General features: G+C 34.9%; 2 protein-coding genes across 2 annotated transcripts in view; one reads left to right on the top strand and one right to left on the bottom strand.

The window, feature by feature from the left end:
• The window catches only part of LOC6048892 (aquaporin AQPAe.a), a 34,704-nt gene extending 16,721 nt beyond the window's left edge, over positions 1-17,983 (top strand). Inside the window, exons 2-6 of the mRNA XM_038254022.1 lie at positions 5,973-6,076; positions 6,151-6,257; positions 16,844-17,278; positions 17,339-17,467; positions 17,713-17,983. Coding sequence (XP_038109950.1) covers positions 5,992-6,076; positions 6,151-6,257; positions 16,844-17,278; positions 17,339-17,467; positions 17,713-17,748 — 792 coding nt within the window. The 5' untranslated portion in view covers positions 5,973-5,991 and the 3' untranslated portion in view covers positions 17,749-17,983. The remainder of the gene's footprint in view (positions 1-5,972; positions 6,077-6,150; positions 6,258-16,843; positions 17,279-17,338; positions 17,468-17,712) is intronic.
• On the bottom strand, positions 10,886-12,687 carry LOC6048883 (galectin-6). The gene has a single exon (XM_001865692.2). It carries the CDS (start codon positions 12,402-12,404, stop codon positions 11,181-11,183), a length of 1,224 nt encoding a protein of 407 aa, XP_001865727.2. The 5' UTR covers positions 12,405-12,687; the 3' UTR covers positions 10,886-11,180.
• Positions 17,984-26,877: the final 8,894 nt, after the last annotated feature.

Genomic DNA, 26,877 nt, shown 5'->3' with positions numbered 1-26,877 from the left:
AAATGTTAGTCTTAAATAAAATCACCAAATTTTTTTTTACCGTGTATCATTTTTTTCCAGTGTAGTCCGTATCCATACCTACAACTTTGCCAAAGACACCAAATCGATCAAAAAAATCCTTCAAAAGATACAGATTTTTGAATTTTCATACATCATTTTTGTATGGACAGCTGCCAAATTTGTATGGAAAATTATATGGACAAACTAATGATGCAAAATGGCTTCTTTGGACATACCGAAGGCACCAAAACAGTTTCAGTCGGATTAAAAAATACAAAAATTAAAATTGAAGAAAAAAGACCGATTTCGTAGAGAATTGCTCTATAACGAAAATGATTTGCTACTGAGTGTCCGGATTTCGAATCATGACGTTATAATCAGTTCATACGAAAGTGAAAATCATCCAAAAAAACATTTATTTAAAGCAACAATATGTTGACTACTCTAAATGCATGGCAAAGCATCTCTCGATTGCATCTTATCTGCCAATCGAGGTATCGCTGCTGCTCAGACATGCCAAGCAAGTAATTACACCTCTATTTTCCAATAAAAAGATGTTTAGCAAATTGTTTGCCATCGCCCAGATGCTAATTGGTAGCGGTAAGCAAAACTTCACCTTGTATACTGTAAACGCTAAGTTGGGTACAGATGCGTGTATGTATTTAGGAAAAAGTGCTAGTTTTTGAGGGATTTCAATCATTTTCAGAACTTACTTACAAACTTCTAAACACCGAGTCCAAGAAAATTCAGCAAATTTTATTACGATTTATAAGTTTAATTTGAAATAATGTCTCCATTTTAGAAAAAATAGACTTTTCGTTGTATTGTTGTGATACATTGAGACAAACCTTCCATATTATATTAAATGAAGCACCTTTCACCATTAGTTAATAAATTGGGTAAATATGTAGAAAAATTATGTAGAATTATGTTGAATACTATGTTTCAAAGATAGGGTTTATCAGCATTACATTTTTAGGTTCAAAAGTTCATATATAATATTTTTGTTAAGTTTTTGAGCTTTTTCTTTCGAGAGTTGCTTTTTTAAAGACGCGTTTTTCAAATGCGTTAGGCCGTTGCAAATATTTTTCAACGTTTATGTCGCATCATTGATTGGTTTGCCCATACAAGTTTTATAAAATTTTGGCAGACATACAAAAATGGTATGTAAATATTTGAGTTGTTAAGTTGTTGCCAACTATTTGGAAAAATCTAGACTTAAAAAAATGATGTTAAGTAAATTCATTCCTTAAATATTTGTTGTGTGTATGTAATAGTAGGGGAAATATGCCCATTTTAATCCTAATAAGCGGTCGTCAATGCTGCTAGATAATCTGGACTGTTCGTTGAAATTCACTAAAACCAAGTACACCAACGAGTAGAGCAACTTTTTGTGAACATTTCTGTTTATTTTCACTTTTATTAAAAGTAATGCTATTTCTTTTACAAGCATTTAAAACAAATATTTCAAAAATGCATTCTAATCAGTCGAGTGCATTGGGCCACGCCCATTTTTCTATTTTCAGCTTAGTCCTTTTTTTCTTCCAGCGCTCTTTTGGGTCTGCTTAGTGCTGCCAAAATTGATGAAATTTTAAGCGAACACTCACGAAAAGTATCATTTATAGCGAAAGTTTCCTGGCAGCACTTGCTGACTCCAACAGGCGCTGCACCAGCATGTTGGTGGTGTTGGTGGCCATCCTTTGTTCTTTATTTGTCTTCGCTCCTCGCTCGGTTTTCTTCAGTCTTCGATTGGAATGAATATTCAAAATTGAAACGTCAAACGACTTGGCGCGTTTGTTTTTTTGATGGTGCTTGCTAATTATTTACATGTTTCAGGATTATTTTTCAAGTGAGTGACTAACTAATGGGCAAAAGAACATGTTGCCGATAGTTGGAAGCAATTTTATATCTTAAGCGCTTTGAAATCGTTAGTGCAAGTGAAAAGATATTGATGGCGGCATTCGTTGAGCAGTTAACCTCTCATCTTGCGTGTGGATGTGTGTGCCACCAAAATGATGAGAAATGGTCTCGCAAAATAGAAATTATGATCAAAAGTGCATTAAATTTGATCTTTTTGGCCAGTAAGTGGCATAAATTTGCGTGCTTACTTGAGGCGGTGTTGTTGATGGTATGTTTATAGCCTAAATAGTATTTTTGGAGCTTTAATCGACCATCAAAACCTGCATATGACGAAGATAGGTGTTTGATTAGAAAGGGTATATTTCCCCTACCTCCGTCTTGGCAGGACTTGGCCATGACCATAGTATGTTTCAACTTAGACGGTTTGGTTAGTAAAATACTTTCCTTAAATATTTTTTGAATGTAAAATCTAATTTTTAAACAAAATATTTTGAAAAATAGAGCCCATGAGTTCCCTTTTCTGAACCACGCTCATTTTTTTCCAATGTTAAGCTTGCAATTTCTATGATTTTTTCCAGGAAAATTCTTCTAAATACCGAGAAAAGCAGGGGTGCATTTTTCCCCGGGGGTGCATATTAACCCCTCTCCCCCTATAAAGAAACAATACAATATGTCAGGCAAACAAAACTTGCTTCTCAATGTCAGAATGCAAAAATAAGATTATTTCAGCAAAGATCTACGAAGTTCACCGAGTTGTATAATACAAAGAATCCTCTATTAACGCGGTGGCGTTACGCATTTTTTATTTTATTTTATCTGAACAAAACCTACAAATTGTTTTTTTTAAATTGCGTAAAAAGAGGTACGCACGGCGTGTTTTCTGGGCAACCTTAAGGAGAAAAAATAGTCATCACTACTTTCAAATGTGTCTTATAGGAAATTTTCTCAGCTTTCCAATGCTTCTGAGAGCGAAATGTTTCATCGGGAAATTTCTGAGATATCTCTATTTTAAGTTTTTTCTTTTAAAATCCTTGATTATTAATTGGACACTTTTAAATAACAGTCCAGAAAACTTGTCAGCATATGTGTTTCATGTGTCTTTCACTCATCAAAATGTGCAGAATAAGACAAGAAACAACTTTGTAGAAGGTTGCAAACCGCTAAACATTTTGAAAATTAAGTTTTAACCGAATTTTTGGATATGTGGGATTTATTCAAATATTAAACTAATAAAATCGTATTGAAATATTATTTTTAAAAGAACAAATAGATTATTACATAATTGATGTGTACAAATAACACCGGTCTGCTCTGATCCAGCTTGGAATTAGCTGATACAACCGAAATTTCTACAGGTTTGAGATTGATAGGGTATTACAAGATTTTGATGAATAAATATAATATTTCCTTAATCAAACACTAAACAGTTGCATGGATACAAAACATGTTTAATACTAGAAATTAAACTGCAAATTACTGTTGCGAGCTTTAGGAGAAATACTTTTCATTAGTATGAAATGATTTTTTTAGTTTTTTTTTTTTTTTGTATTAAATGATTAAATGATTAGCAATATTTTAGAAGTTTGTAAGACTCTCATCTTCAATCTATAAAAAATATATATATTTCTTGATTTTTTTTTCAAATAGTTGGATAAGAAAGTTTCTGTTTGTTTTTTTTTTTTGCTAAAATATTATTTAATTTTTGTTCAAACAAAAAAAATGTTTGTGACGGTGTTTTCAGCATTCTGAATTGGAAGACTCGAGTTTAAGTGCTACTTTTAAGTGCATTTTCAACAGAAAACATTTTATAAAATTTAATTTTTATTTTATACTGATGAAAATATGACTTTTGAAGCTTGCTACAGTAATATGAAGTATATTTTCGATTTCAAATCATATTTGTATTTATGTTCCAGGTTAATGTTTGCTTAAGAAAATATCAAATTTATTCATTAAAATTCAATAATACCATTAACAATCACAAACCTGCCATAGTTTCGGTTGAACAAGCTAAATCAGAGTAGACACGTGTTATTTGTACACAAAAATTTTGTTATTATCAAATAATTCTTGTACAAAATATATTTTTACTCTGTTTTATGATTTTAATTTCTGAATAAATCCCATATATTCAAAAACTTAGACAAAACATGATTTGCAAAATGATTAGCGGTTTGCAACCTTCTACAAAGTTTTTTTTTTGTCTTATTCTGCACATTTTGATGAGTAAAAGACACATGAAACACATCATTTGACAAGTTTCCTGAACTGTTTGTATAAAGTTTCCAATAAATAATAAAGGAATTTAAAACCAAAAACAATAAAATAGAGATATCTCAGGAATTTCCCGATGAAACATTTCGCTCTTAGAAGCATTGAAAAGCTGAGAAAATTTCCTATAAGACACATTTGAAAGTAGCGATGACTATTTTTTCCTGATAAGGTTGTTCTAGAAAACACGCCGTGTACGAAGAGTGCACTTCTCTCTTCTTCTTCTAAACAACACTTAAGCAATTCCAAAAACATCATTTGAATAGGAACGTCTTGTCAATTCTCCGTTCAAATCAAAATGATGTTAACAAGAATTACTTTTCAATAGAAGTGTCGAAAAGCCCAACTCTGTAGTACCCATTTGCGGTCCTTGTATCGAAATGTATTACTTTTTGATGCTGTTATTTTTTATGAAGAAAAGTAGGCAGTTTCGTCATTCGAGAGTGGCAGGAAAAGTGGAAAGTTTCACAATGAGTTGCAAAACTGAACTATATGTAAAATTTCCTGAACTTATCGAAAAATGTACTTTTTTATTACCACCTACATGCTACTATAGGACCTTTTGCAAAAAAAACACTTAAATTAACAGTGACCTAAATCAACCATAAAATGCAATAGATTCAAAACAATAAATTACTAAAAACAATATTCTCCTTCAATCACCTGCTGACATATCCTTCACCGACCCGCAAACATAAATTTTCTCCAAACCGGTAGCAGCAAACTCCGTAAACGATTCGTGTGAAGGTGAGAAGAGCCAAAGTGCATCGATATCGACGACTACGCTTGACGACATTGCACGCCGGGACTCTTATTTATAAGCCAACTCGACTTTACCTTTCGCCGATGCAAATTAGATCCAACTTCAGGCAGGCGCACGCACGCACGTTGGCATCCTCCACCATGCCGGAGGCGATAAATAATCTAGCCTAACTTCAACGCCGCGAATCGAAAGATATTAATTTTGCTCAAGTCGCGACGGTCAGTCTGCGCCATTGAGCCTGGACAATGTGCGCAAAAATACGCACGAATCATTATAATTAAGTTGGTGGAGGTGGTTGATGCAAAGAAAAAAAAACTAAATCCTTCTCAAATTGAGCTTGACATAGTTGGGTTCATTCGATATGAATAAAAGTTGTTGTAAAGTAAATAAGTTGTGTCATGAAAAAGTAAACATTTGCTTTTAATTGAAAAATACGTGTTAAGTAATCTCGAGATACGCCTCGGCAAAGAGGCTTTGCTAATGTCGCTAATGAATTTATGAGCGACACTCTGCGAGAATGATTGATAGTACTTAAGTATCATCAACCGCGATGATTGTCTGTTGTGAGAACATATCTTTGATTGAGATGAGATCATAAATGGCTCGGCATTTTATCATAATTATTTAATTTAGCACATTTCTAGCTTATTAGCAAACCAAATATTCTTATATCAAATTTCTCACCACAGCAAAATAAATTAATCACGACAATTCATCATGTTACTCTAATCGCATATTTGTCTGATTCGTCAAAAAACAGCAACACACATTCGACTCAACCTTGATCGATAAAGCAAATAAGACAAAAATATCCGATTCTGGATAGTTTCTGACGTATCCTATTACGTCAATTTGTGGTGAAAATCCTGTTTTCAAACCACGTGACCGGTTGAGGAATCATCATCTTCCAACAACAGAATGGCACTTTTGACTATAAATATAATGATTTAAACCTAAGCTCATCTTCTCCCGCGTGCTTCAGCGGGATGTTATTTTTGCTGTCAGACAAATTAAACCACCATTAAATCCTGTAACGCGATTTTAATGATTAACTTCGTCATATCTTCTACTTTTCCAGACTAAACCAACCGTCCACAATGGGTACGTCGTACAAGCTGGGCATGGACGAGCTTTCGGGCAAGTCCACCAACATCTGGAAGGCGGTATTGGCGGAATTTGTTGGCAAGTATTGATTGAGTGTCTGCCTTTTTGTAGGCAAGCCAAAATGCTAATATATTAATTCAATCCATCATTAGGAATCTTCATCCTGAACTTCTTCGGATGTGCGGCCTGCACCCACGCGGCCGGTGACAAAACACTCATCTCGCTGGCGTTCGGACTCAGCGTGTTTATGGTCGTGATGGTAAGACAAACAGCGCGGTTTAGAACTGCTAGGTATAAGAACAGTTGTTGTACGGGAGTAAATAGAGCACAGAATAAATACGCGGCTTTGCTAGCAAATTGGCCATTTCCAGTAATAATGCAAACATTACACCCAATTACATTCATTTAAGTTCAGAATGTTGTTATTAACTATTTGAGAATTATTTGAGAAAGGTTTAGTATGGATTAACATTGTTAAACAATCAAACTACCAAGCGTTTGCAAGGGCTTTCAATCTATTACGTAAAAAACATTTATGCAAAATATGTATTTTCTAAAAAAAATCATCAGAATTCTCAAAATAAAATAACTTGTTGTTTTTCGATTCCCGGCCACTGATGAAAGCTGATTCAAAATCCGGACAATTTCGCTTTGAATTCCAAGCACTCGTTTCCGCTTATAAACCGCACACATTTTTACTAAAGCTTTAGTGAATGGCATTCTTTGGGTCTCAAACAAGCTATTAACATCAAAACAATTGATATTTTGTTTAACAATTTGCTAGAATTTCTGCTTTGCTTTCCCGTTGTCAAGAACGCCTATGAAATGTTTAGATTTTTGCTAAACTTATATTTTAATTTTATTTAATTATTTTGGCATTGATTACACTCTCACTGACCGCATAAATGTCCCATATGCATTTTCATCGTTTTTGAGTTACTGATGCAGTTTGGTTCATAATCGTGTGCACTTTCAAAAGAGCCTACAACATCCAGTACTTTGTTCAAGAAATCAGAAGAAAATCCAACACGTAGCCGTGTGGGACAAACTTGCCATGCGTTTTTCTCAGCCTGCTTTTTTTTTTGCATATGGGACATTTATGCGAACATGGGCAGTACAGCCCTCAAATAAATTTGAAATGAAAGTTGATGTGAAAATTCATCAAATAACATAGTTTTGACAATTAGGTCCTAAAATTAACCTTAAATTTGTGATATTATTGTTCACAACGATAAAGCTTATTTTACTGAGAACAATGACTCTTCGTACGACCGCAATGGTTTTAAAATTGATTTAGAAATCAGTTTTTTTTAATTACCTCGTGGCCCTTCTTGACAGAAAAGGCCCTACTTGACAGCTTGTTCCAGGGGGACCAGAGTTAATCCATCGAAAAAATGTTGTCTTGTCAATTTATTTGTTTGCATTAACACTGGAACGCCCAACACATGTCCAACTTAGAGACCCTAATTTCGGGTCTCTAGTCCAACTTACACGGACGCCCAAGCCTCCCAAAAAAGGTTCGAACGGTAACGTCAACGCGTTGGTTCTCGGGCATAACTCAACCAATCGGGACGATTCTTGTTTTCAGTGATTTATCAGAATGTTTAGATGATCCTAAAATTTTGCAGAACTTGATTTGAACAAATCTGAATTTTCTGCGACCGAAAACATCGTTCAAACTTTTTTAAAAATAGCCTTGGGCGTTGGAGTGTTAAAATGAAAAAAGTGATAAGAAATGGTTTTTAATCGTGTTTTTTACCGTTGTACATGCAAATTTACATAGGGCTTAGGACCCTATTATTTCGATAAAATAAGATGGGGTGACCGGGTTTCGAAGCTCCGAGAATTCGAGGCATGACGTTAGTTATAAGAAACTGGAATTAAGTTGATTTTACAAGCAATTCACTGAGAACATTAATTGTACTTATCCAAGGAGCTTAAAATTATGTCAATAGATTAGATCATCAGCATTGACTATGATGCTAAATAAATAGGCAACTTAAACGTAGGTGAGCCATTCTCTCAACAATGAGCATTTGTTATTTAAGGGGTTACATACATGTAAAAAATCTCAAAAATTCATGTTTTCGATTATTTATTAAATCCTTTCATAAGATGATTACCAATCACTCCTGAAAGATTCAAACTTTGTATGCGTTTTTCTCGAAACATCGAGTTGATTTACGGGTGCCACGATATCTCGAAATGGGATGGACTAAATTGGCTGAAATTTGAAGTGAGGACTTTCAAGACGTATCCCGTTTGCATGACGAAGCCCAAATTTGAAATTTATGTTTTTAAAAAATTACAAAAACCTAAAACTGTTATTTTTTTATATGGAAAACAAAAAAATATTTTTATCATTTTTTTTAATAAACTTTTTGAGAATCGTCTTTCGTCATGCACACGGGACCCATTTAGTAAGTCTTCACCAAAATTTTGAGCCGATTTGGTCAAGGCAGTGATGAGATATCGTGGCACCCGTTTTTTGAAACTGCTAACTTTAAATAGCTATAGCTCGGCAATGGTACATCCAAATGTCTTCGTATTTATTTTATTAATAGATAAAAATGTATATTTTAACGCCCTGAAAACAGATTTATAAAAATATTTAGTGTGAGCTCATACCAACCCTTGACATTTTAGCCAATTTACATGTATGTAACCCATTAATTTATGTCAAATAAATGTTATTTATTTTAGGTTAGGTTTTCGGCTTTTTGGTCTTGGCGGGATAATTCGAAACAACGCTTATTTTCTCGTATCCAAAGTTTCAACCCTCCATGGGGTCTTCTTCAGGGAATTAAAAAGGATGGTATCTCGCCGAAAACCTAACCTAAACTGTGTGATCCGGTCGATAGGAATGAATGCTTATTTATTGGAATAAAACTTTGCGTGTTCTTTTTCTATGCCCAAAATGTCATTCCAAGTCTCATAATTTTGCGTAAAACGTTGAAAAAAGTTTTTTTTTAAATATCAGAATTTTGATATCGTGCACTGCTATTAAGTTATAACCACCTAAATAAGATTTTTTGTTGATAACATTACTTTTTTACCAGTGCAAGTCATAACCAACCAACGCGGTGGTAAAATCGAATGCAAAAACAACCGGAAAAGTCACTTATGTAATATTACACACTGTTCAGTTTTTCTAAACTCACAAAAAGTTGCGTCTGACGGGATTTAAGTCTAGCACTCACAGAGAGGACTGCGCCTTAGCTCACACGGCTACCAGATTGTTGAAGAGTGGAAAGGATTAAAGCAGGGGTGCCAAATTTGGTTTATCGGAAACGGTGGCGGCCGGATCATTTTTGATGATAATTTTTCGAGACGAAAATGAAAATAGAATATATCTGGAGTTTTTTTGAAAAGGACCAATAAACCAAATTTTCAATTTTTGCTTTTTGGGTGTTTTTTAATACCCCTGACTCAAGGCGGTTCTAAAAACACCCAAAAAGCAAAAACTGGAAAATTGGTTTATTGAACCTTTTCAAAAAAAACTCCAGATATGAAAACTGCTAAAATCCTGAAAGGCATAATCTGTGATTTTTTAAACTTTCTCATTAAAATGAAAATAGAATATATGAAAACTGCTAAAATCCTGAAAGGCATAATCTGTGATTTTTTAAACTTTCTCATTAAAATGAAAATAGAATATATGAAAACTGCTAAAATCCTGAAAGGCATAATCTGTGATTTTTTAAACTTTCTCATTAAAATGAAAATAGAATATATGAAAACTGCTAAAATCCTGAAAGGCATAATCTGTGATTTTTTAAACTTTCTCATTATTTTTCTCGACATAAAAGAGGCAAAGAACACTTAAGGATGAGGATGCTCAAAATCTTAAAAAATCAATTCTTATTTTTTCGTAAAGATTTCCTAAAAAAATTAAATTAAATTAAACTTTGGCCGTGATAAATATCAGTTCTATGTTTTTTTTCTAAATATGCAAATATTTTGTGTGCAGTTATGATTTGCACAGGGGGAGAATTTGGTGCAAAGTGTACAATAAGAACAATATTATATCTTCGTTTTACTGAGCAAGGTGGGGACGCGGCCTCAAGTCAATCCAAGTCCGGTTTCTTGTGGAAGAAAGGGTAGTGGCCGAATTAGCATTGCATACAAAATGAACACCACCGGAAGTTATAAAGGATCGGGAAGGAGAAGGTTAAAAGAAATTAGTGTATAAGTGTGAGTGGTAAGAACATTGATGACTCGAGCGGTTACATTTATCTAAATTTCAAACTAGTAAAAACTTAAAATTTTATTAAACTTCCTACTTTTATACAGCTTTCGACCCGCGAGAATGATCTGTTGAAGACTCTGTAATTAAATTGGCTAAATATGCAACTCAAAAACATTTTGAAAATATTTAATTTAAAAATCTAAATCAGAGGTCAAATTATTGCCAAAAAAAATATAATAATAATAATGGTTTTTGGTAAAATACGTGAATTTAAAACTTTGGTTTGATGGAACGCGATCAAACGAAAGTTCTTCATTTAAAAAAAAAAATACACTCAGATCATGTATCTGGAAATGTCACTATGAGTATTTCACACATTGTACTCAGAAATGGTTGATAATCATCTCCGAACAAAACCGCAATAACTGACCACATGTTGTACAAACACACTTTCTAAAATAACTCAAATGATCTCAACATCGCGATGTTTTACGTTTTCACTAGATTTTCGTGCATAACTGAAGGCGTTTTCTGTCCAGCGAACCACGTGACGAAAACAGATCCGCATATGTATACAGCAAGCAATCTACAGATGATTCATTGCTGGAGATAAAAAACAGCGAAGAACCACTTCAATTTACAACCTGATAACGACCCAAACAGTTGAACGATTTGGAAGGAAAAACAAAACACGATGATTGATTTTGCTTTTTTTTTGCGTTGCAATAATATTTCTGTATTTCTGCACCATAACGCAATGCCTTTTTAACATTCTCATCAGTACAGCAAATTTCTCTAGTATTCGTACACTAATGACATCGAACAAATTTGTTGGTTAATTGTTAGTTGTTGCGCAGGAGAAAAACAAAACAGCGCACAAAGCTGCGCAAGCCTACAACCTAGAGAGTAAATAAATTCCACCAATGAATTATTGTTCTTCGTTTAAAGCCTTACTAGTGGGGGGTATTAATTGATTTCTGGGGGGAGTGGGGTTTAATAAGCCGATTCCAACACCACATCAAACACCTTAATGTCGCCCTGAATGTACACGGTCTCGACCAACGCCGGGTTGTCCCGAAAGATGAACTCCGCGATGAGCTTATCGTTCAAATAGACCTGGTAGCTGATGTCGGTGCAGGCGATTTTAAGATGGAACGTCTTGCCGGGCATAAAGTCGGTAATGTTCTCCGACCGTTCCTCGCGGTCCCACTTGCCGTTGGTCCACGAGTTCCGGCAGATGACGTGCTTGCCGCCGACGTTGCCAAAGCGTGGATTCAGATGGAACGGGATGTTGGGGTGAGGCCACACCAGGTGATTCGTTTGGAGATTCACGAAGAACGAGTGGGGCAGAAGTTTGATGCGGCCTCGAATGTGGAGATTCTTCCCGTTGGTGAACGGCTGCTCCAGCCGACCCGTGTAAGGCATCAGTTTGAAGTGATTTGTGACGTCCGACAGGGGAGCAAGCACGAACTGCTCGCGGGAGATTTGTTTGATTGCGTCCAGTTGGATGTCCGGATACCTTTCCGTGTACAGCTGCTCGACGTTGACATCCTTGACGTCGCCTTTCACCTCCAGCGCGCAGATCTTCTTGTAAGGCAGTCGATGCTTGAAGGAGTTGAAGTGCCGATCGTTGACACACATGAGAAACTCCTTGTCCGTAACCAGGATGTGAACCTTAAACTTCTTGCCACGGTGTAGATTGAACGACAGCGGCGAGGCCACCTCCTCCTTCCCCCAAACGCCCTTGACGCGGCAATTTCGGACGATGTAGTTCTGCGGCAGTCGTGGGTTGAAATGCAACGCCAAGTCGGAGTTTTTGAGCATCAAATTGATCGAAAATCGTTCGCACGTCAGCAGAATATTGCCACTTATCAGGAAGCTCAACCCTGGCGAAACTTCTGTGATGTTCTCCAGCAAATAAGCCACCTCCGTCGTTGAGTTGCTCTTGTCCAAGCTCACCGATCCGGGCGAATTCGGCCCCTCAAAGTCCTCCTGATACGCGTAGTCGCAGCTGTCTATCGATTCGGTAGACATCGTTGATGCAGTCTTTTCTACGGCCTCGTACTGAGCGATATAGTACTGGAATAGCTGCTCTCGTCTCCGGTCCCACAGGTGAGCTTTACATTCCGAGAAGGAACCACCCGAGCGCAGCAATACTTGGGCCACTTCAACCAGCTCTTCACCAACACTGAGCAGCAGATAAGCGAGTACTGCCATCTAGTTCAAGCAGCAGCGACAGTGGGGAGGGCATTTCCCACACACGCGAAACCTTACACACCACCACTACGGTTGTGGAGCTCCATTCATTTGATAATGCAATTTGCAAAACTAACCAAACCAACACACACAGTGCAGGCACACAGCTCGAATCGGTAGTAATGTGTGATCTGACTTTTAATACTTTGGTTTGTGGGGTTACTTTTGCTTCTGTTTTTATTGGGTGGTTTGTTTGCGTATCATGCTGTACACTCTCTGTTTACAACTTTTGCTTTCCCTGTTCTCTTCGAATCTAACTTTACATTTTCCATCCAACAAAACACAAACGATGAGGGATAAACTGTAGAGGTGAAGAGGGTTAGTCGAAATATATTCGAATACAAATGAACCGTTGCAAAGAGGACGGTTATATTATTTTACTCAATCTTTCCTAATAAAGAGAAACATTAATGAATAAGTAGCATTTGCAAATATGTATTAACAATGAAACTCTCAAACCATACATGAATTTTCTGTAAATTCTCAATTGTTTACTGATACAAAAAAAAACTTCATGTAAAACGCCAGTGTAAAACAATTTAGATTTAACACCTAAACTCCCATGCTCCAGAAAAAGGGGGAATTTCCATACAAATTCCCCCTTTTTCTCGAGCTTGGGGGTTTAGATATTAATGAAATTTTATGTCATGTTACACGAAGAAATATGTAGCCTTTACTACATTTCAATGGCCTGATAGCCATAGGAGCTAGTGCGCTGACCCCTCCGTGATTATCCTGGATCAACTAAGGTCTCCCTAGGAAGCGTTCTTTTATTACAGTGTTTCTCAACCGGTGAGGAATTAACCCCCTGGTGGGAATTTGGTCATTCAAGGGGGGGAATGAGGATTCAATTGAAATTAAATGGCTTTAAACAAACTTGAAAAAAAAATCATTATTTGACAATTCTATGCATCTTTCAGTTTCTTTGATTAGTAAGAACGACATTAGTTGTTCCCGAGGTTTTTCCCTAAAATTTCATTTTTAAAAGTTTAAGTTTATGTGAAGTTTGAAATTTACTGAAACAAAACAAAATGATTTTTTTAATATTTCTCAGGCACTTGTATTTTTTGTATTTTTATGAGTTTTGGTCTTATTAGAAACCAGACTTTCCTTTTGACGGGTGCGACAACGGTTTGCTATGATACCGGTTTTTCTATGCGCACCATTTCTCGTCACGAAAAAAACCCGACACAGCTCGGTAGCTTGATCGGTGCATCGAAACCAAAGTTTGGTGTGACGGCGGTGTGGAACGGGTACACAAAACTGACTTGGTTTCTGCGCCTACCACACGGGAGAAGTTTAGAACTCTTAATGCCTAGCAAGCCAGCTGAAATCAACACTTCTTAATGGTGTGGTTGTCAAAGGCATTGCATCAGTATTTTAATAGTTCTTGGTTCGAATCTCGACAGTTATTATTTTATTTTTTTGAATGTTTTTATTTCTTCAGAATAATTCTTTAGGAATAGAATTTCGTAGTGTCATGAAATATAAACTCTAACTTCTAGTGCATCTAATCCTGAAATAGGCATACAGGTATACAGAACGTTTTATCTATTCCACTACAAAAATCCATTCAATGTTTTAACCCTTTGACTAGAGCGTCGCAGGTTCGAAGAAGTTTTTTTTAATGTATGTAATCACTAATTTTGATAATAAAAATTGAAAAAAAAAACCTCAAAAATATTTATGTCAGGATTGAACCAGGAACCTCGTGATTAAAAGATGGAGATCACAACCGCCAGGCCACCCCGAAGATGTGAATGATGGCTAACAAACTTTAATCAAAACAATGTCCCCTCCGGTTTACTTGGATCAACCATTCTGTTGAGTTGCATCTTGGTATACAGTTGGGTGCACCGGTGGTGTACCAAGGTTCTTTCGGTACAGTTGCTATAGTGTGACAATAAGCAGCTCGGTTTGGGTTCTAGTGACACGAAAACCGCACCACGGCGCACCCGATCTTGGTGTTCAGTGAAGCCTGTTAGAAACATTCCAAGCATTTTTTTTTTTCACTGAACACTGAATTGCATATTAAACAAAAATAGTTTAGTGGAAATAAACAGAAGCAAATTTAATAAAACTGTCATAAGATATTTGCTAGGGTGGGTACGTTTTTCAAAAAGTTCCCCGATCAAGTTTTAGTATGGTTCCCCTTGTAGAGTATGCCCATAGGGACTTTCATGCCAAAAATCAGCGCATTTGGTTGTAAACTGGCTGCGCGCATCAGGGTTAAAGTTTACATGGGAATTACTATGGGAAATTGGAACTTTTTGTTCAAACACTTCTACAGGTCTGGGAAAATCACGCGCCAATTTCTGGTATGGTCAGGCCTAAGGAGAATGGTCTGGAGAACACTTTTCCCGAAGAGAGCACACGGATTCGTTGTACCTAGAGCTGGCGCATCGGCAAACAATCCGATGTCTCCGGAATCTACGGGTTTCCCAGAAAAAGCATCAAATTTTCCTTAGCATGCTATGAAAGCTTGATGCACACCGCGACGCCACATGTCAGGTAGCTACCAGATTTATTTGATTGAATATGAGCAGTTAAAGGAAAAAATATTAAAAATAAAAATTTCTGTGATTTTTAATTCATTCATTTTTTTTTCAAAATGTAAGTGTTAAAAATTAACCGATCTTTAGAAATCTTCAAATGATATTTGCGTTAAAATAAAAATGGACAGCAAATGTGAATCATATCTCTTTTAAAATCATACCTACGTTGTCTTTACTTCAGTTTATTTCGTAGTTTACACTTTAAGCGGTATACGCACTTCGGAAGAAACCGGTCAAGAAAAAATTCAAATGGGCAGCACCGGCAGCGAAAGTAAGCCAGAGAGGTTGAAGAAAAGCCCCAAGAAATCGCTCCCTCTCCTTTGTTCTGCTGTTCGTAAAGCTGTTTCTTGACCCCATTCCTTCCGATCTGCATACTAGCCTTTAATTTGTTATGACAATTACAATCTTTATGTAAAAATTTAAAATTGTGATTATATGTGTGCATTGAAACCAATAACTTTAAAATAAAGGTAGGGGAGAGGATTAGTTCTTTAAAATATGCCAAGGGGGGAATGGAACGTAAAAGGTTGAAAAAAACTGTTTTATTGCGTAGCGCAGTTGGGAAGAGGGGTGGAAGGGGGGGTGTTACGCTCCATAAAAAATTTATAAAATTGGAATAGAAAATTTGTTACGAGGGGGGGAGGGGGTCCAGAAATCCTATTTTTTGCGTCTTGGAAAAGAATGCCCCCTTAGGAACGAGCTGTCAAGTAAGATACTCTCTGTCAAAAAAAGCCGCGAAGCTAATAATAAACAAAATTTCAAGCCTGATTTCAAAATTTCAGAGACAAAAATTACCACAATATGCTTTATACATCATAATTACAGTTAACTTTTACGTCTTTTAACGAACTGTAATCCTAAAATTCAAAATTTGTAAAAGTTATACAAAAAAAGGTGTACATTTGTTAAAAATAAATAAAAAAAAACCGTTTTATAATGTATTCTAAATAGTTAACAATACACTAAAAAAAAATCCAATTTGAGTGTTGTTTTTCTGGCCCCTGATTGTTTGGGTAAACTTTGGAAAAGGGGACAAAATCTTTTAAATTTAACAAGATTTGCCTTAATTTTTTTCAAAAAGAAACGACTAGCAATAACCAACCAAAACCACTTATTTGATTGGTGCCTTCCTCACTCTTTACAAAAATGTGTCACACATCGAACACTAAGTCTTGGGGTCTTGGTCACTTGGTTTTGGTTCGGAACAAACTAAAAACAAAAAGATCCGGCTTCAAAAAGTACATAAATGTCACTTAGGTGATCAAAACTTGAGGCAGGGTTGCCAGATTTTCAAGCTTTTAGAATTGTAGGGAAGGACTTCCAACGATAGTTCGGGTGGCGGATCCGGTCATAATTGCCATGCCACTAGCAACTTGCCAGATCTCTATGCTTTTAAACTTTTTGAAAAGGTAACTTAATAACCTATCTAACGACGTATAAAATGCTGGTATTTAGGTCTAACTTTTGGAAACTTTTGAATCAAGATGAATGGAAGCTCCCCCTAAACCGAGTCGAAAACGTCCAGTTTGATTTTTTGTTGTATGGGCAATTGGTGGGAGGGGGTGTAACATTTTTAAAAAGTTTATTTTTTTTAAGCGACTAATTGCCCTAAATTTTCATAAAAACTTTGAACGAAAAAGAAACAGGTGGTTATGTTACAGACATGACTAGTGTAACAAAAAACATTGTTAATTGATTAAAATCCAAAAACAAAGTCCGCTTAATAAAAATCAAAAATGTAGCCATGGTCAAAATGTCTATTTTCGTTTCTGGAATCGAAAACCAAATTTCATAACTTATAAAACAAAGCATAATCACAAAAACCGCTTTTTTCCTCACTTCCAGTCCATTGGCCACATCAGCGGCGGTCACATCAACCCAGCGGTCACCGCCGGTCTGCTCGCTGCCGGCAAGGTGAGCCTCGTACGCGCCGGACTGTACGTGGTCGCGCAGTGTGCCGGAGCCGTTGCCGGGACGGCCGCCCTCAAGGCTCTGCTGCCGGAAGCGTACCAAAATGGCCTGGGACACACCGGCCTCAAGGAGCACGTCCAGGACATGCAGGGACTGGGCATCGAGTTCTTCCTCGGTTTCATCCTGGTGCTGTGCGTGTTTGGCGTGTGCGATGAGAACAAACCGGACTCGCGGTTCGTGGCCCCGCTGGCCATCGGTCTCACCGTGACGCTGGGCCACCTGGGTGTGGTGGAGTACACCGGTGCCAGTATGAACCCGGCCCGCTCGTTCGGAACTGCCCTCATCAACGAGAACTGGAATCAGCATTGGGTAATTTTATTGACTTTGTTTTAATCATAATAAAATTTAACCATCTTTCAATAATTTTAGGTGTACTGGGCCGGTCCGATTCTAGGAGGCGTTTGTGCCGCTCTGCTGTACAGCCAAGTGTTCAAGGCTGCTCCTTCGGAAGCCATCTCCGCCTCGGAGCGTTACCGAGCCGTTGCCGACGAGAAGGAGGTTAGTTAAACATCATTTAAAACGTTTCATTTGTTTAAAAGCTTGTTATTTAGGGTTATAAAATCAACATCAAGTTGAGATATATCGATGATGATGCATGATTGAGTAGGTATTTCAGTGTGTTTCGTGTCCAACCGTCATTAAGATTCATTGTAGATTTGTGTCGTATTGTTTACAAACCAACATTCCTCATCCTTTGTAACTAATAAATTGCTAAACAATGTTCCTACATCTTCTCTTTTCAGCTAAAACGCCTGGATGGTAAACATGATATGGCCTAGTCGCATCGAACTCATCATTTGATTTTACTTGTTAGACGAATATTCATTAATCGAATATTTTCAGTTAGTATTTTGATTACACCTTAGTCGCAGTAACTAAGCTGAGAATCTAAACTTTATTTATGTTAAAATAATGTCAACTTGTCTTCATGCGAAAACAATCCAAGCATATATCACACATTATTTTTAAACTTGTTAGGCTAAGATGCACGAATAAATAACTTTTAAATAAAAATAGTGATGATTGTTCTGTTCAAATATCACCAACTTATATGCCAATTGAGTCGACGGAGAGAAAAAAATACGAATTATTTAATTAATTAAATAAAAATTTAAATTATTCAAAGGAAAATTAATATAAGATCGATAAGAAGTCGCATTCTGCTAGAAGTTCCCATCCAAACAATACATTCTATGTTGAAGACACGAAAATGATTCCACCTCTAAAACTGCTTTAAATCAACTCAAATTACTTTATGGTTAAGCATGTAATGCAGATATTTTTTTATGTTATTTCTAATCCAGGGTGACCACTCAAATTCAATTTTCAAATTCCCGACTAAATAATGATTTCAAACAAAAAGCTTTCTATAAAAAAGTAAATATTAACCACCGAAAAAAAATTCTCAGTGAATTAAAAAAAATCCAAATATAGGCATTTTTGTAATTACAGAAATTAAACAACAAATAAAAAAACTTCAAAAATTGAATTTCATTATTATGATTTAGAATAGAAGCACAAACAATTAGTCTTTGAAAAAAAACAACACTTAAAACTTCCATGTTATTTTTTAAATTGACAAACGTATAGTTTGATACTTCGTTTCAACTGGAAATGACAAAAAGTTAAAGATAACTGAACTTAAAATCTCGTTCCTATTTTTTTTAAAACTTCATCATCATTTTAAATCAAAGAATGATTCAAACATAACTGCTGTTATTATTCATTTAAAGGATTTAGAAAAATGTCAAGGTATTCATAACAAAATGTTTTTGCCAAGTTCCCTTTTTAATTTTGTAATTTTTGATATTTAATTTTTTAATCAATGCTAATTTATCTGGTGGTCAGTATTTAACTGTTTGTTTTTTCAATTAAAATTTAGTGTGATATGATTGTATGTTTTCTCACTTTTTTAAGCAAAATGTTTGATGAGACTAATTTTTTAAACAATTTTATTGCAAAAAACTCAAAATTTCCTGGATTTTTTTTGCATTTTCAAAATTTTCTTTATGTTTTAAAAACGTAATTTTTTTTCAATTTTGGATTTTATGCGATAATTAAGTTTTCCGAAAATTGAAAATAAAGCTTTATTTATGGTAGGTAATTTACCCATACTCACAAAAAAAGTTCAAGGGTAACATTTGGAGAAAAAAAACATATTTTAAACTACTTAATGAATTTAGTTAAACAATTAATAATATTTACAAAAAAACATTGCCACATTCAATTTGAAATCTGCTTTCAAATATTCAATTTATGTGACAAAATTAAATAAAATCTATTAAGATTTATTTTTATATTAGTTTTTCATTGACATTGCCTCTTGTTTAATGAACAAAAAATAATCACTCAAATATATTGAAATAGTCAAAAGAACTTTAAATTTAAAGAAAGTAACGAAAGCAGAAATGAGTGACTTCAATTTTAAAATTGTTCAAAAGTTGAAAAATAATTTTCAAACAAGTATGCTCAGAATTCCCGACTTTTTGACAAAAAATAACAAATTCCCGATTTTTTGCGGATTTTGGCGAATTCCCGACTTTTTCCCGACTTTTCCGATATCCCGACTTGAGTGGTCACCCTGCAATCACTTGTACTATTTTAAATATTTTAAAAGATTCAGACGTGTTTTAAGCATTGAAAAATGTAAAAAAATCATTCGTTACTTTTTCAAGACAAAATATAGCATTTTGTTGAAGAATCATGGTATTTGTCCCTATTGTGGGCCTAGTACCTATTTTCGGTCTACCAAGCTTATTTTAACGAAATTGTGCAATTTTGCCACTTGAGAATGATACGTGCTGTCATTATCTTGATTTTGGTGGGCAGAAATAATTCACTTTTTACTCTTAAATTAGAAGTAAAGCAATAAATAAATTACTCTCCACTTTTTTCTTGGCAAGTTCCTAGTAGCCCATTCCATTTTCATTTTCAATTTTCACCACTTTTGCTTACCGCTTTTTGACACCCCTCAGCATCACGGCTTTCATCGCCAAGCACACGAATGAGAGCCGTCCCCCGAATCTCCAACCAATATGTCTTATAGGGTATATGGCCCTATTATGGACCTACTATGCAAAGCGTCAACATATTTCGCATAGTTCTCAGAACGGTCTAACTAATTTGGCTCGTTTCAGGATTGTTTTGTGCCTTAATTTATGCTTAACAAAGTGTACTATTGAAAATTTAAAATAATTTAACCATTTCATTGTTATAAGCATTTCAAGTAAAACATTTTTTGGATGCTTTTTGGACTTATTGAATGTATTTTGGAGACATCGCTGAACCTATTTTGGACCCACACTCTGATTGGTTGAAATTTGGACAACTCGAATAGCGGCGTGCGGCGGCAACACGCACACTTACAAAAACTCGGTTTGATAAACCAAAGGGCCTATCCACGATTATAATTTGGAAAATATTTATTTCAGAAATTAAACAATTATGATGAAACAAAGGATTTGAATTTGAAAAAGTGTTTTAATCATATTGAATGGAAACTCACGCATCTTCAGCAGGTCTCTGTCCTATTTACAATTTGCATATTCTTACGACCTATTTGTTCAAGCATTAGAACATAAAAGACAACCCGTTATTACTCGCAATAAAAACACCTTATCTTAAAATTAAATGAATGACACAGATACATAACAAGTTACAATGAAAAAAGGTTCTAAATTTTACGCAGAGCTTATGTTCAAATATTATTAAACAATCAAGAAATTTTAAAGGGAGATTATAGCTTGTAACTTGGTGTGAAACTTTCTCATCTGCCATGTTAAACTTTACAGTTGCTTGACAAAAAGTTTAACTACATGTTGCACTTTTTGAAAACAATGTTATATTTGAAAAAAATCTTTGTTTGAATACCAGGGTGCCTTTGATAGTCATAGTTTGTCTTGTTAAAAGCAGATTTGAGGTTTTCAAACATTAGTTTTACTTTGAACTTACCATCACTTTGGTTGCTGATATAATTTTTAAGAAAATCATTTATGTTAATACTTAGTTCATTATGTTTATAAGATTTTTAATATAATACATATAAATTTTAAGTAATATTGTTAAAAATTCAGAACTTTGCCTGAAATTCGTTGAAACTAGTTTTGTTTATAAAATTATGGATTTATATTACATGTATAACTGAATTTAAAGAATGAATCAAAAGTTTTCACATTTTATATGAAATTTGTTTTACTGGAAATGCCTTTAAATTATGAGATTTTTTAAATTATGCTTCAAAAACAAATAATATTTAATAATATTTATATTACTTGTTTTACCTTTTCCTAGTAGAAGATTGTCCGAAGAATCCGAAAATGCATTCCGTTTTACGATTCAAAATCATGTTCATTGAAAAAATCATGACACGTTGAGAAGATGAAAATAATGCTATTTATCAACATTTTCTTAGTTATAGTTAACTAACTTTTTAAACTTTTCAAAATTTCATGAAAAGTTCTTCATGAGGTACTTTGAGCACTTCTCTACCACGGTCAGTATGATTCCATACCATTCCGTACGTATTCAATTTTTACTCTTCATTTTGCGGAAAAATATCAAACCTATCAAAGTCACCCCGGCTATATGTCTCAAATCATAAAATTCATAATTTTAACATCGCATTAACCTCTTATGCTTATTTTTTTTCGAAGATTTTTATTTTTCTAGCTGGTTAAATTTAAAAGTGTAATGTATTATAAACCAACGCTGCCAATTGTGAAAAAAGCGTTATACCTGTATTTTTAAAAATTATATATAGATAAATATGCAAAAATCAGATAAAATTTACAAAAAATAGATTTTCCAAATGTATATTTCTCTGTTTAGTTTGCAATACGTCTTAAAAGCCTTCACGATCTCCGACCGTATTTGATTTTTTTTCTGAACCAAACCAAATTTTGTTTGTTTTCCAGTAAAGAGCATTTCTGGAGTTTTTTTTTTTTTTTTTTTTGAAAAGGTCCAATAAACCAAATTTCCAGTTTTTGCTTTTTGGGTGTTTTTGAAACCGCCTTGAGTCAGGGGTATTAAAAAACACCTAAAAAGCAAAAATTGGGTTCTAAAGCCCTAAGTCAATTTTTATGTACAACGGTAAAAAACACGATTAAAAACCATTTCTGATCACTTTTTTTCATTTTAAAGCAATTTTTTTTTTTGACAAGACAACATTTTTTGATGGATCAACTATGGTCCCCTTGGAACGAACTGTCAAGTAGGAGCTTTCCTGTCAAGAAGGATCGCGAGGTTAATTTTTCAATATTGATTTAAAAATCCATTTTAAACTCTTTGTGGTCGTACAAAGGGTCGTTGTACTCAGAAAAATAAGCTATATTGCTGGAAACAATAATATCAGCAATCTAAGCTTCATTTTAGGACCCAATTGAAAATTTGGTTTATTGGACCATTTAAAAAAAAACTCCAGATTTAAAAGACGTGCAGATGATAATTCAAAGCATTTTTTATTTATAATTCGTAAATTGATCGAGAACTAATCGAAAAATTGATTTGTTTACAGCTAGCGCTTAGGATCTTTTTAAAACTAACTCAAGATTTTTTTTTAAATTTAATTCATACGACTTTTTCAAAAAGCACTCGTAAGCGATGTTGACAGCTCCTGTCACGGTGACAGATGCCGATTTAATGAACTAGACCCTTTAGGTTTTTCAATCGTTTCCCCTTCAATTCCAACAGGGTAGCCAGTTTGCATTTTTTGAAGCAAAAATTAAAAATATATGCGGCTAAATTGGTGATAATGATGTTAAGACAAAAATAAATCAACATCAGTTTAAATTTTGGGATACTTGGCAATCGGTCCTAACAATCATCTAAATCTCTATCATCAATTTGCATTTTTATCGTTTAAAAAACATATTTTCGTTGTTTCTGTTAATCATTTGCTTTTTAAAACTTAGATTTCTTTCAAATAATTACAGTAAAGAAATTCAATTCAAAATATTAAATTAAAAAATTTCAATCAATTTCAATGAAATATCGAAATAAATTGATAAACAAAACTGGCAACACCTTGTTATGCATGTGTTGGTGATAGCATTGAACCGACGGCAAAGTAGCTCCAAAAACTGATCCAACGCGGCTGACTTGAAAAAATATTTTGAAATGAGTTTTTTTCGATAATAGAATAGTTATTTCAATGGTTTAGTGACGGAAAACAAGAAAGAATTAAATAAACAACTGTTACATTGCTCGGAAACCGGACGAAATTGCTTGGTGTTAGTGCAAAACAGAAAAAATCATCAAGGTGTCGCGAGCCAAATCTGATAAGCAACGAGGCCGGAATTTTTGGACCTAATCGATGTGCTAGGAAAATGAAAGGAACTTCGAATGGCGTTGGAAAAAGTGGCTGAAAAAGCGGAATCAATCAAAAATGTTAACATTTTTGGAAGAGGTAAGATACAAAACGATCCTGCCTACACTTTCTGTTGGTTGGATTCAGTGAATTCGTACTTTAAAAGCCTGAACTACCTCGATTAATAAAAATAGGTCCAAAATAGGTACTAGGTCCAAAATAGGGTCATATACCCTATGTGGGTTGCACAACCCCGTTGCAAAAAGAATCTCTAAACTGCGACCAAACCAATCAGAAGGTAGGTCGAAAATAGGCACATTGAAGGTCTTAGGAGCAATGGACCCATAAAAGGTTAAAAAAATGTTGTAGTTTTTTCGGGCTTATCCAGATTTTTAAGCGAAGATGGCGTTACGGTACCAAATAGGGTATTTTAACCATTAGTGGACCCCCTAGTAGAGCCGAAGCACATTTTTCACAAATTTTCAATATTTTAAGCACTTTTTCATAACCCTTTGTCCAAAACAATGAAAACTGAAGACTTTTGAACAATTTTGACTATTTGTTTCATCAGTTTATTTGTTTTTGAGCAGAAAAATAGCCATTGGAAAACAAAAGTTTTTTTCCTTTTATAGACCCCCTTTTCCTATAGTGGGCCCGGGTCCATAATCCGATTGTGGACCCGGGTCCACTATAGGCAAACTGTTATTTTTAAACCAAATTTATCCGATATTTGATGTTTTGATGCATGGTGTAGGTCTGATGATAGATATAATGAATAAAAGATGGATTCTGCTCACTTTTTATCATAAACAAATATGTTTTGTTAACAAATTTGGCTCCAAACAACAACAAAACCAAACAGACATTTAAACACATTTATTTCCGAAAAAGATCAGAGAAAACGTTTCAAAAACCACTGTTAACATAAAATAATTTTAAAAAAAGTAGTTTTGATTGCACATTTTTTCATATTAATTACATAAATGGTTGACCAAAACTAAACAATAGATTTGTTTACAGTTGCTGATAAAACCACGCATGTTTATTTAAAAAAAAAGTTTTGTTCTTGATTTATTATTATAAAATATCATTTCAAACTGCAATTATGATGCTTCAGTTAAGTATAATTGACTATAGTTTTGATTAATTATATTTTTTTTACGGCTTCAGCATTTTTGGTACTTTTAACATGAAACAGCTATATTTATACTCATAATTGAAAAATATATGCGTTTAGGTTGATAACAACAAACATTTATTGTATGTTTAAGAGAAACTGTTGCTTAAATACACAGTTTTCTTTATTTTTGAAGGTTTAATTAACAGGGGTCCACTTTCGGAAAAGTTTGATTCAGGGTTGTTAAAATATCAAAATATCAGCTCTCAGCAACTACAATTATCCCGCCTGAATATTCATGCCTCAAATACAACTGCTCTTCTCTCTTCATTAAAACTCTCAGCGCCGAACATAGCCGAACACGTTTTCGTGCTTGCCCACTCGCGATTGACATTTTCCTTTTCTCTCTCATTCCCGCTTCCACGATCATCCTACCGCAAAAGCGTTTAACCACAAAAGCCGCCACAAAACCAATTTCGCAAACGCAGTTTGACGGGACGTCATGCGTGGTCGGATCCTAATCGCCATCTCGCGTTCTCTCATTGCAGTTTTTGGAGAGATTGAGAGACTCAGCGGTGAGAGCGCATAGTCGGGGTAAAGGGGAAGAGTGATAGAGAGAGAATGACATCGCTGGGAATCACGAGACACAAGAAGAGATCTCACAAGCTATAGTGACGGCCACTATACTCTCGGATATTTTTGGTGCAGAGATAATCTATTGATAGCTTTTTTATCACTCATTTGCAACACTGGTTTGATTTTTGTTGTCCTATATTGGACCCCCCTAATTTTTGCTCGAAAATGAGCAGTTCTTCGCTTTATTTTAGTAAAGTTCCTTAAACTTACATTATTTCGACTTGCTGAAGTTAAATAATCAGTCAAAAAATGATTGGATAGTTAGTTCAATCATAAAATATAAATGCAGTTTTGTTGTGAAAATGCTAGTGGCCATGGCTGATTTCAGATGTCGAACTCAAAACACTTATTTTGGTGAAAAGGACAGTTAAATATCAGTCAACATTGGTTTAAATGATGCTGAACATGCCAAATAAAAGATTTGTAGACAATAACACGCTTGAAATTGTGATTTTATTGAATTTTTCATCAAAAACCCTTCAGAGGGTCCACTATAGGAAAGGGGTCCACTAATGGATAACGTATCCTAGTGTGCCATGGCATGACAGCATATGTATATGTGGATTTTCTCACTATTTTATCACCGTTATTTTGACCGACATCTTGAATTTAAAAAAATCTAATACACTTTAGAACATTTTTAATTTCATATTAGAGCTAAACGACCCAAAACAAGACAATGTAAAAAAATGTGAATCGATTAAACGAAGTGAACCTTCTCAAAGACTTCGATTAATCGAATCTGGGGTGTATTAACTGAATAGTGCTTCACCATACTCCTTCTAAAGCAACCGAATATGAGTTTGATTTTAATACACTCAAACCCCGATGGTTTGACACCAACTGACGTCAAACGACTACCAACCGTTTGTTTTGATAGGGTGCGCGAGCGCCGTGTAAAAAGCAACCGGACCCTAAGATGACAGTTTTCGTGAGTTGCGCGTATTCACCGACAGAAGGCAAGTGGGCCTCGTCGGAGTCCGCCCATCAAATACGAAACTCAAAATTAGCATAGGAAACTTTTTTTCGTGACGGCTTTTGCGGCACGCTCGCTTCAACTGTTCTAGACTTATATTTGAACGTGGCGTAACTCTAAACAGATTTTTAAAGAAAATTATTCCCGAATGCTAAATTTGTCGTTTTAAACTAAAACAAGGCAAAAACTATACACTCAACCCCCGGTGGTTGGTCACTTTTTCGTTTGACACTTTTTTAGTTTGTACCCCGTTGGTTGGTCAAAGTCAAACTAAAAAGTGACGATCTGTCACTTTTTACACGGCGCTTACGCACACTATCAAAACAAACGTTTGATAGTGTGTGTGAACTCCGGGTAAAAGGGGTGTCAAACTAAAAAGTGACCCCGTTCGTTTGACAACAGTTGGTGTCAAACCATCGAGGTTTGAGTGTAGTTATTTAACGTGAAGACTTCCATCATTGTCCTGATTTTTCGTTGAAATTTATAAATTTTGCGTCGCTTTCAATATTTTGACAAAATTCCTTCAACAAGTGGTTTAGAATAGTGCCCTACATATGCTGAGTCCTTTTGGTAACGATTATCCCATTACTTGCAAAGTTATGAAAATCGTCATTAATCAATGATTGCCAACTAGGACGTAAATGACTGTGCCACAAAATTATATAAATTTTGAAGCACAATCGATTTAGATCAAAAATTCTTTCAGTGGCTTCAAGAAGGCTCTAATGGGCACATGCTGATTCCTTTTGATGCTGAAATTCGGTAAATTGAATTTAATACAGAATATTTTATAGTAATGATCAATTTTCTTCAAAAATGATTAACGGCTTCACCTTAAACTATTCGCCATTTTCAAAAGTTTGGCTAGATAATAT

Source organism: Culex quinquefasciatus, chromosome 2 (genome assembly GCF_015732765.1).
Source record: "Culex quinquefasciatus strain JHB chromosome 2, VPISU_Cqui_1.0_pri_paternal, whole genome shotgun sequence".
Taxonomy (NCBI): Eukaryota; Metazoa; Arthropoda; class Insecta; order Diptera; family Culicidae; genus Culex; species Culex quinquefasciatus.
Note: the sequence above shows the minus strand (reverse complement) of the source record. Positions and strands in the feature narration are given on the sequence as shown.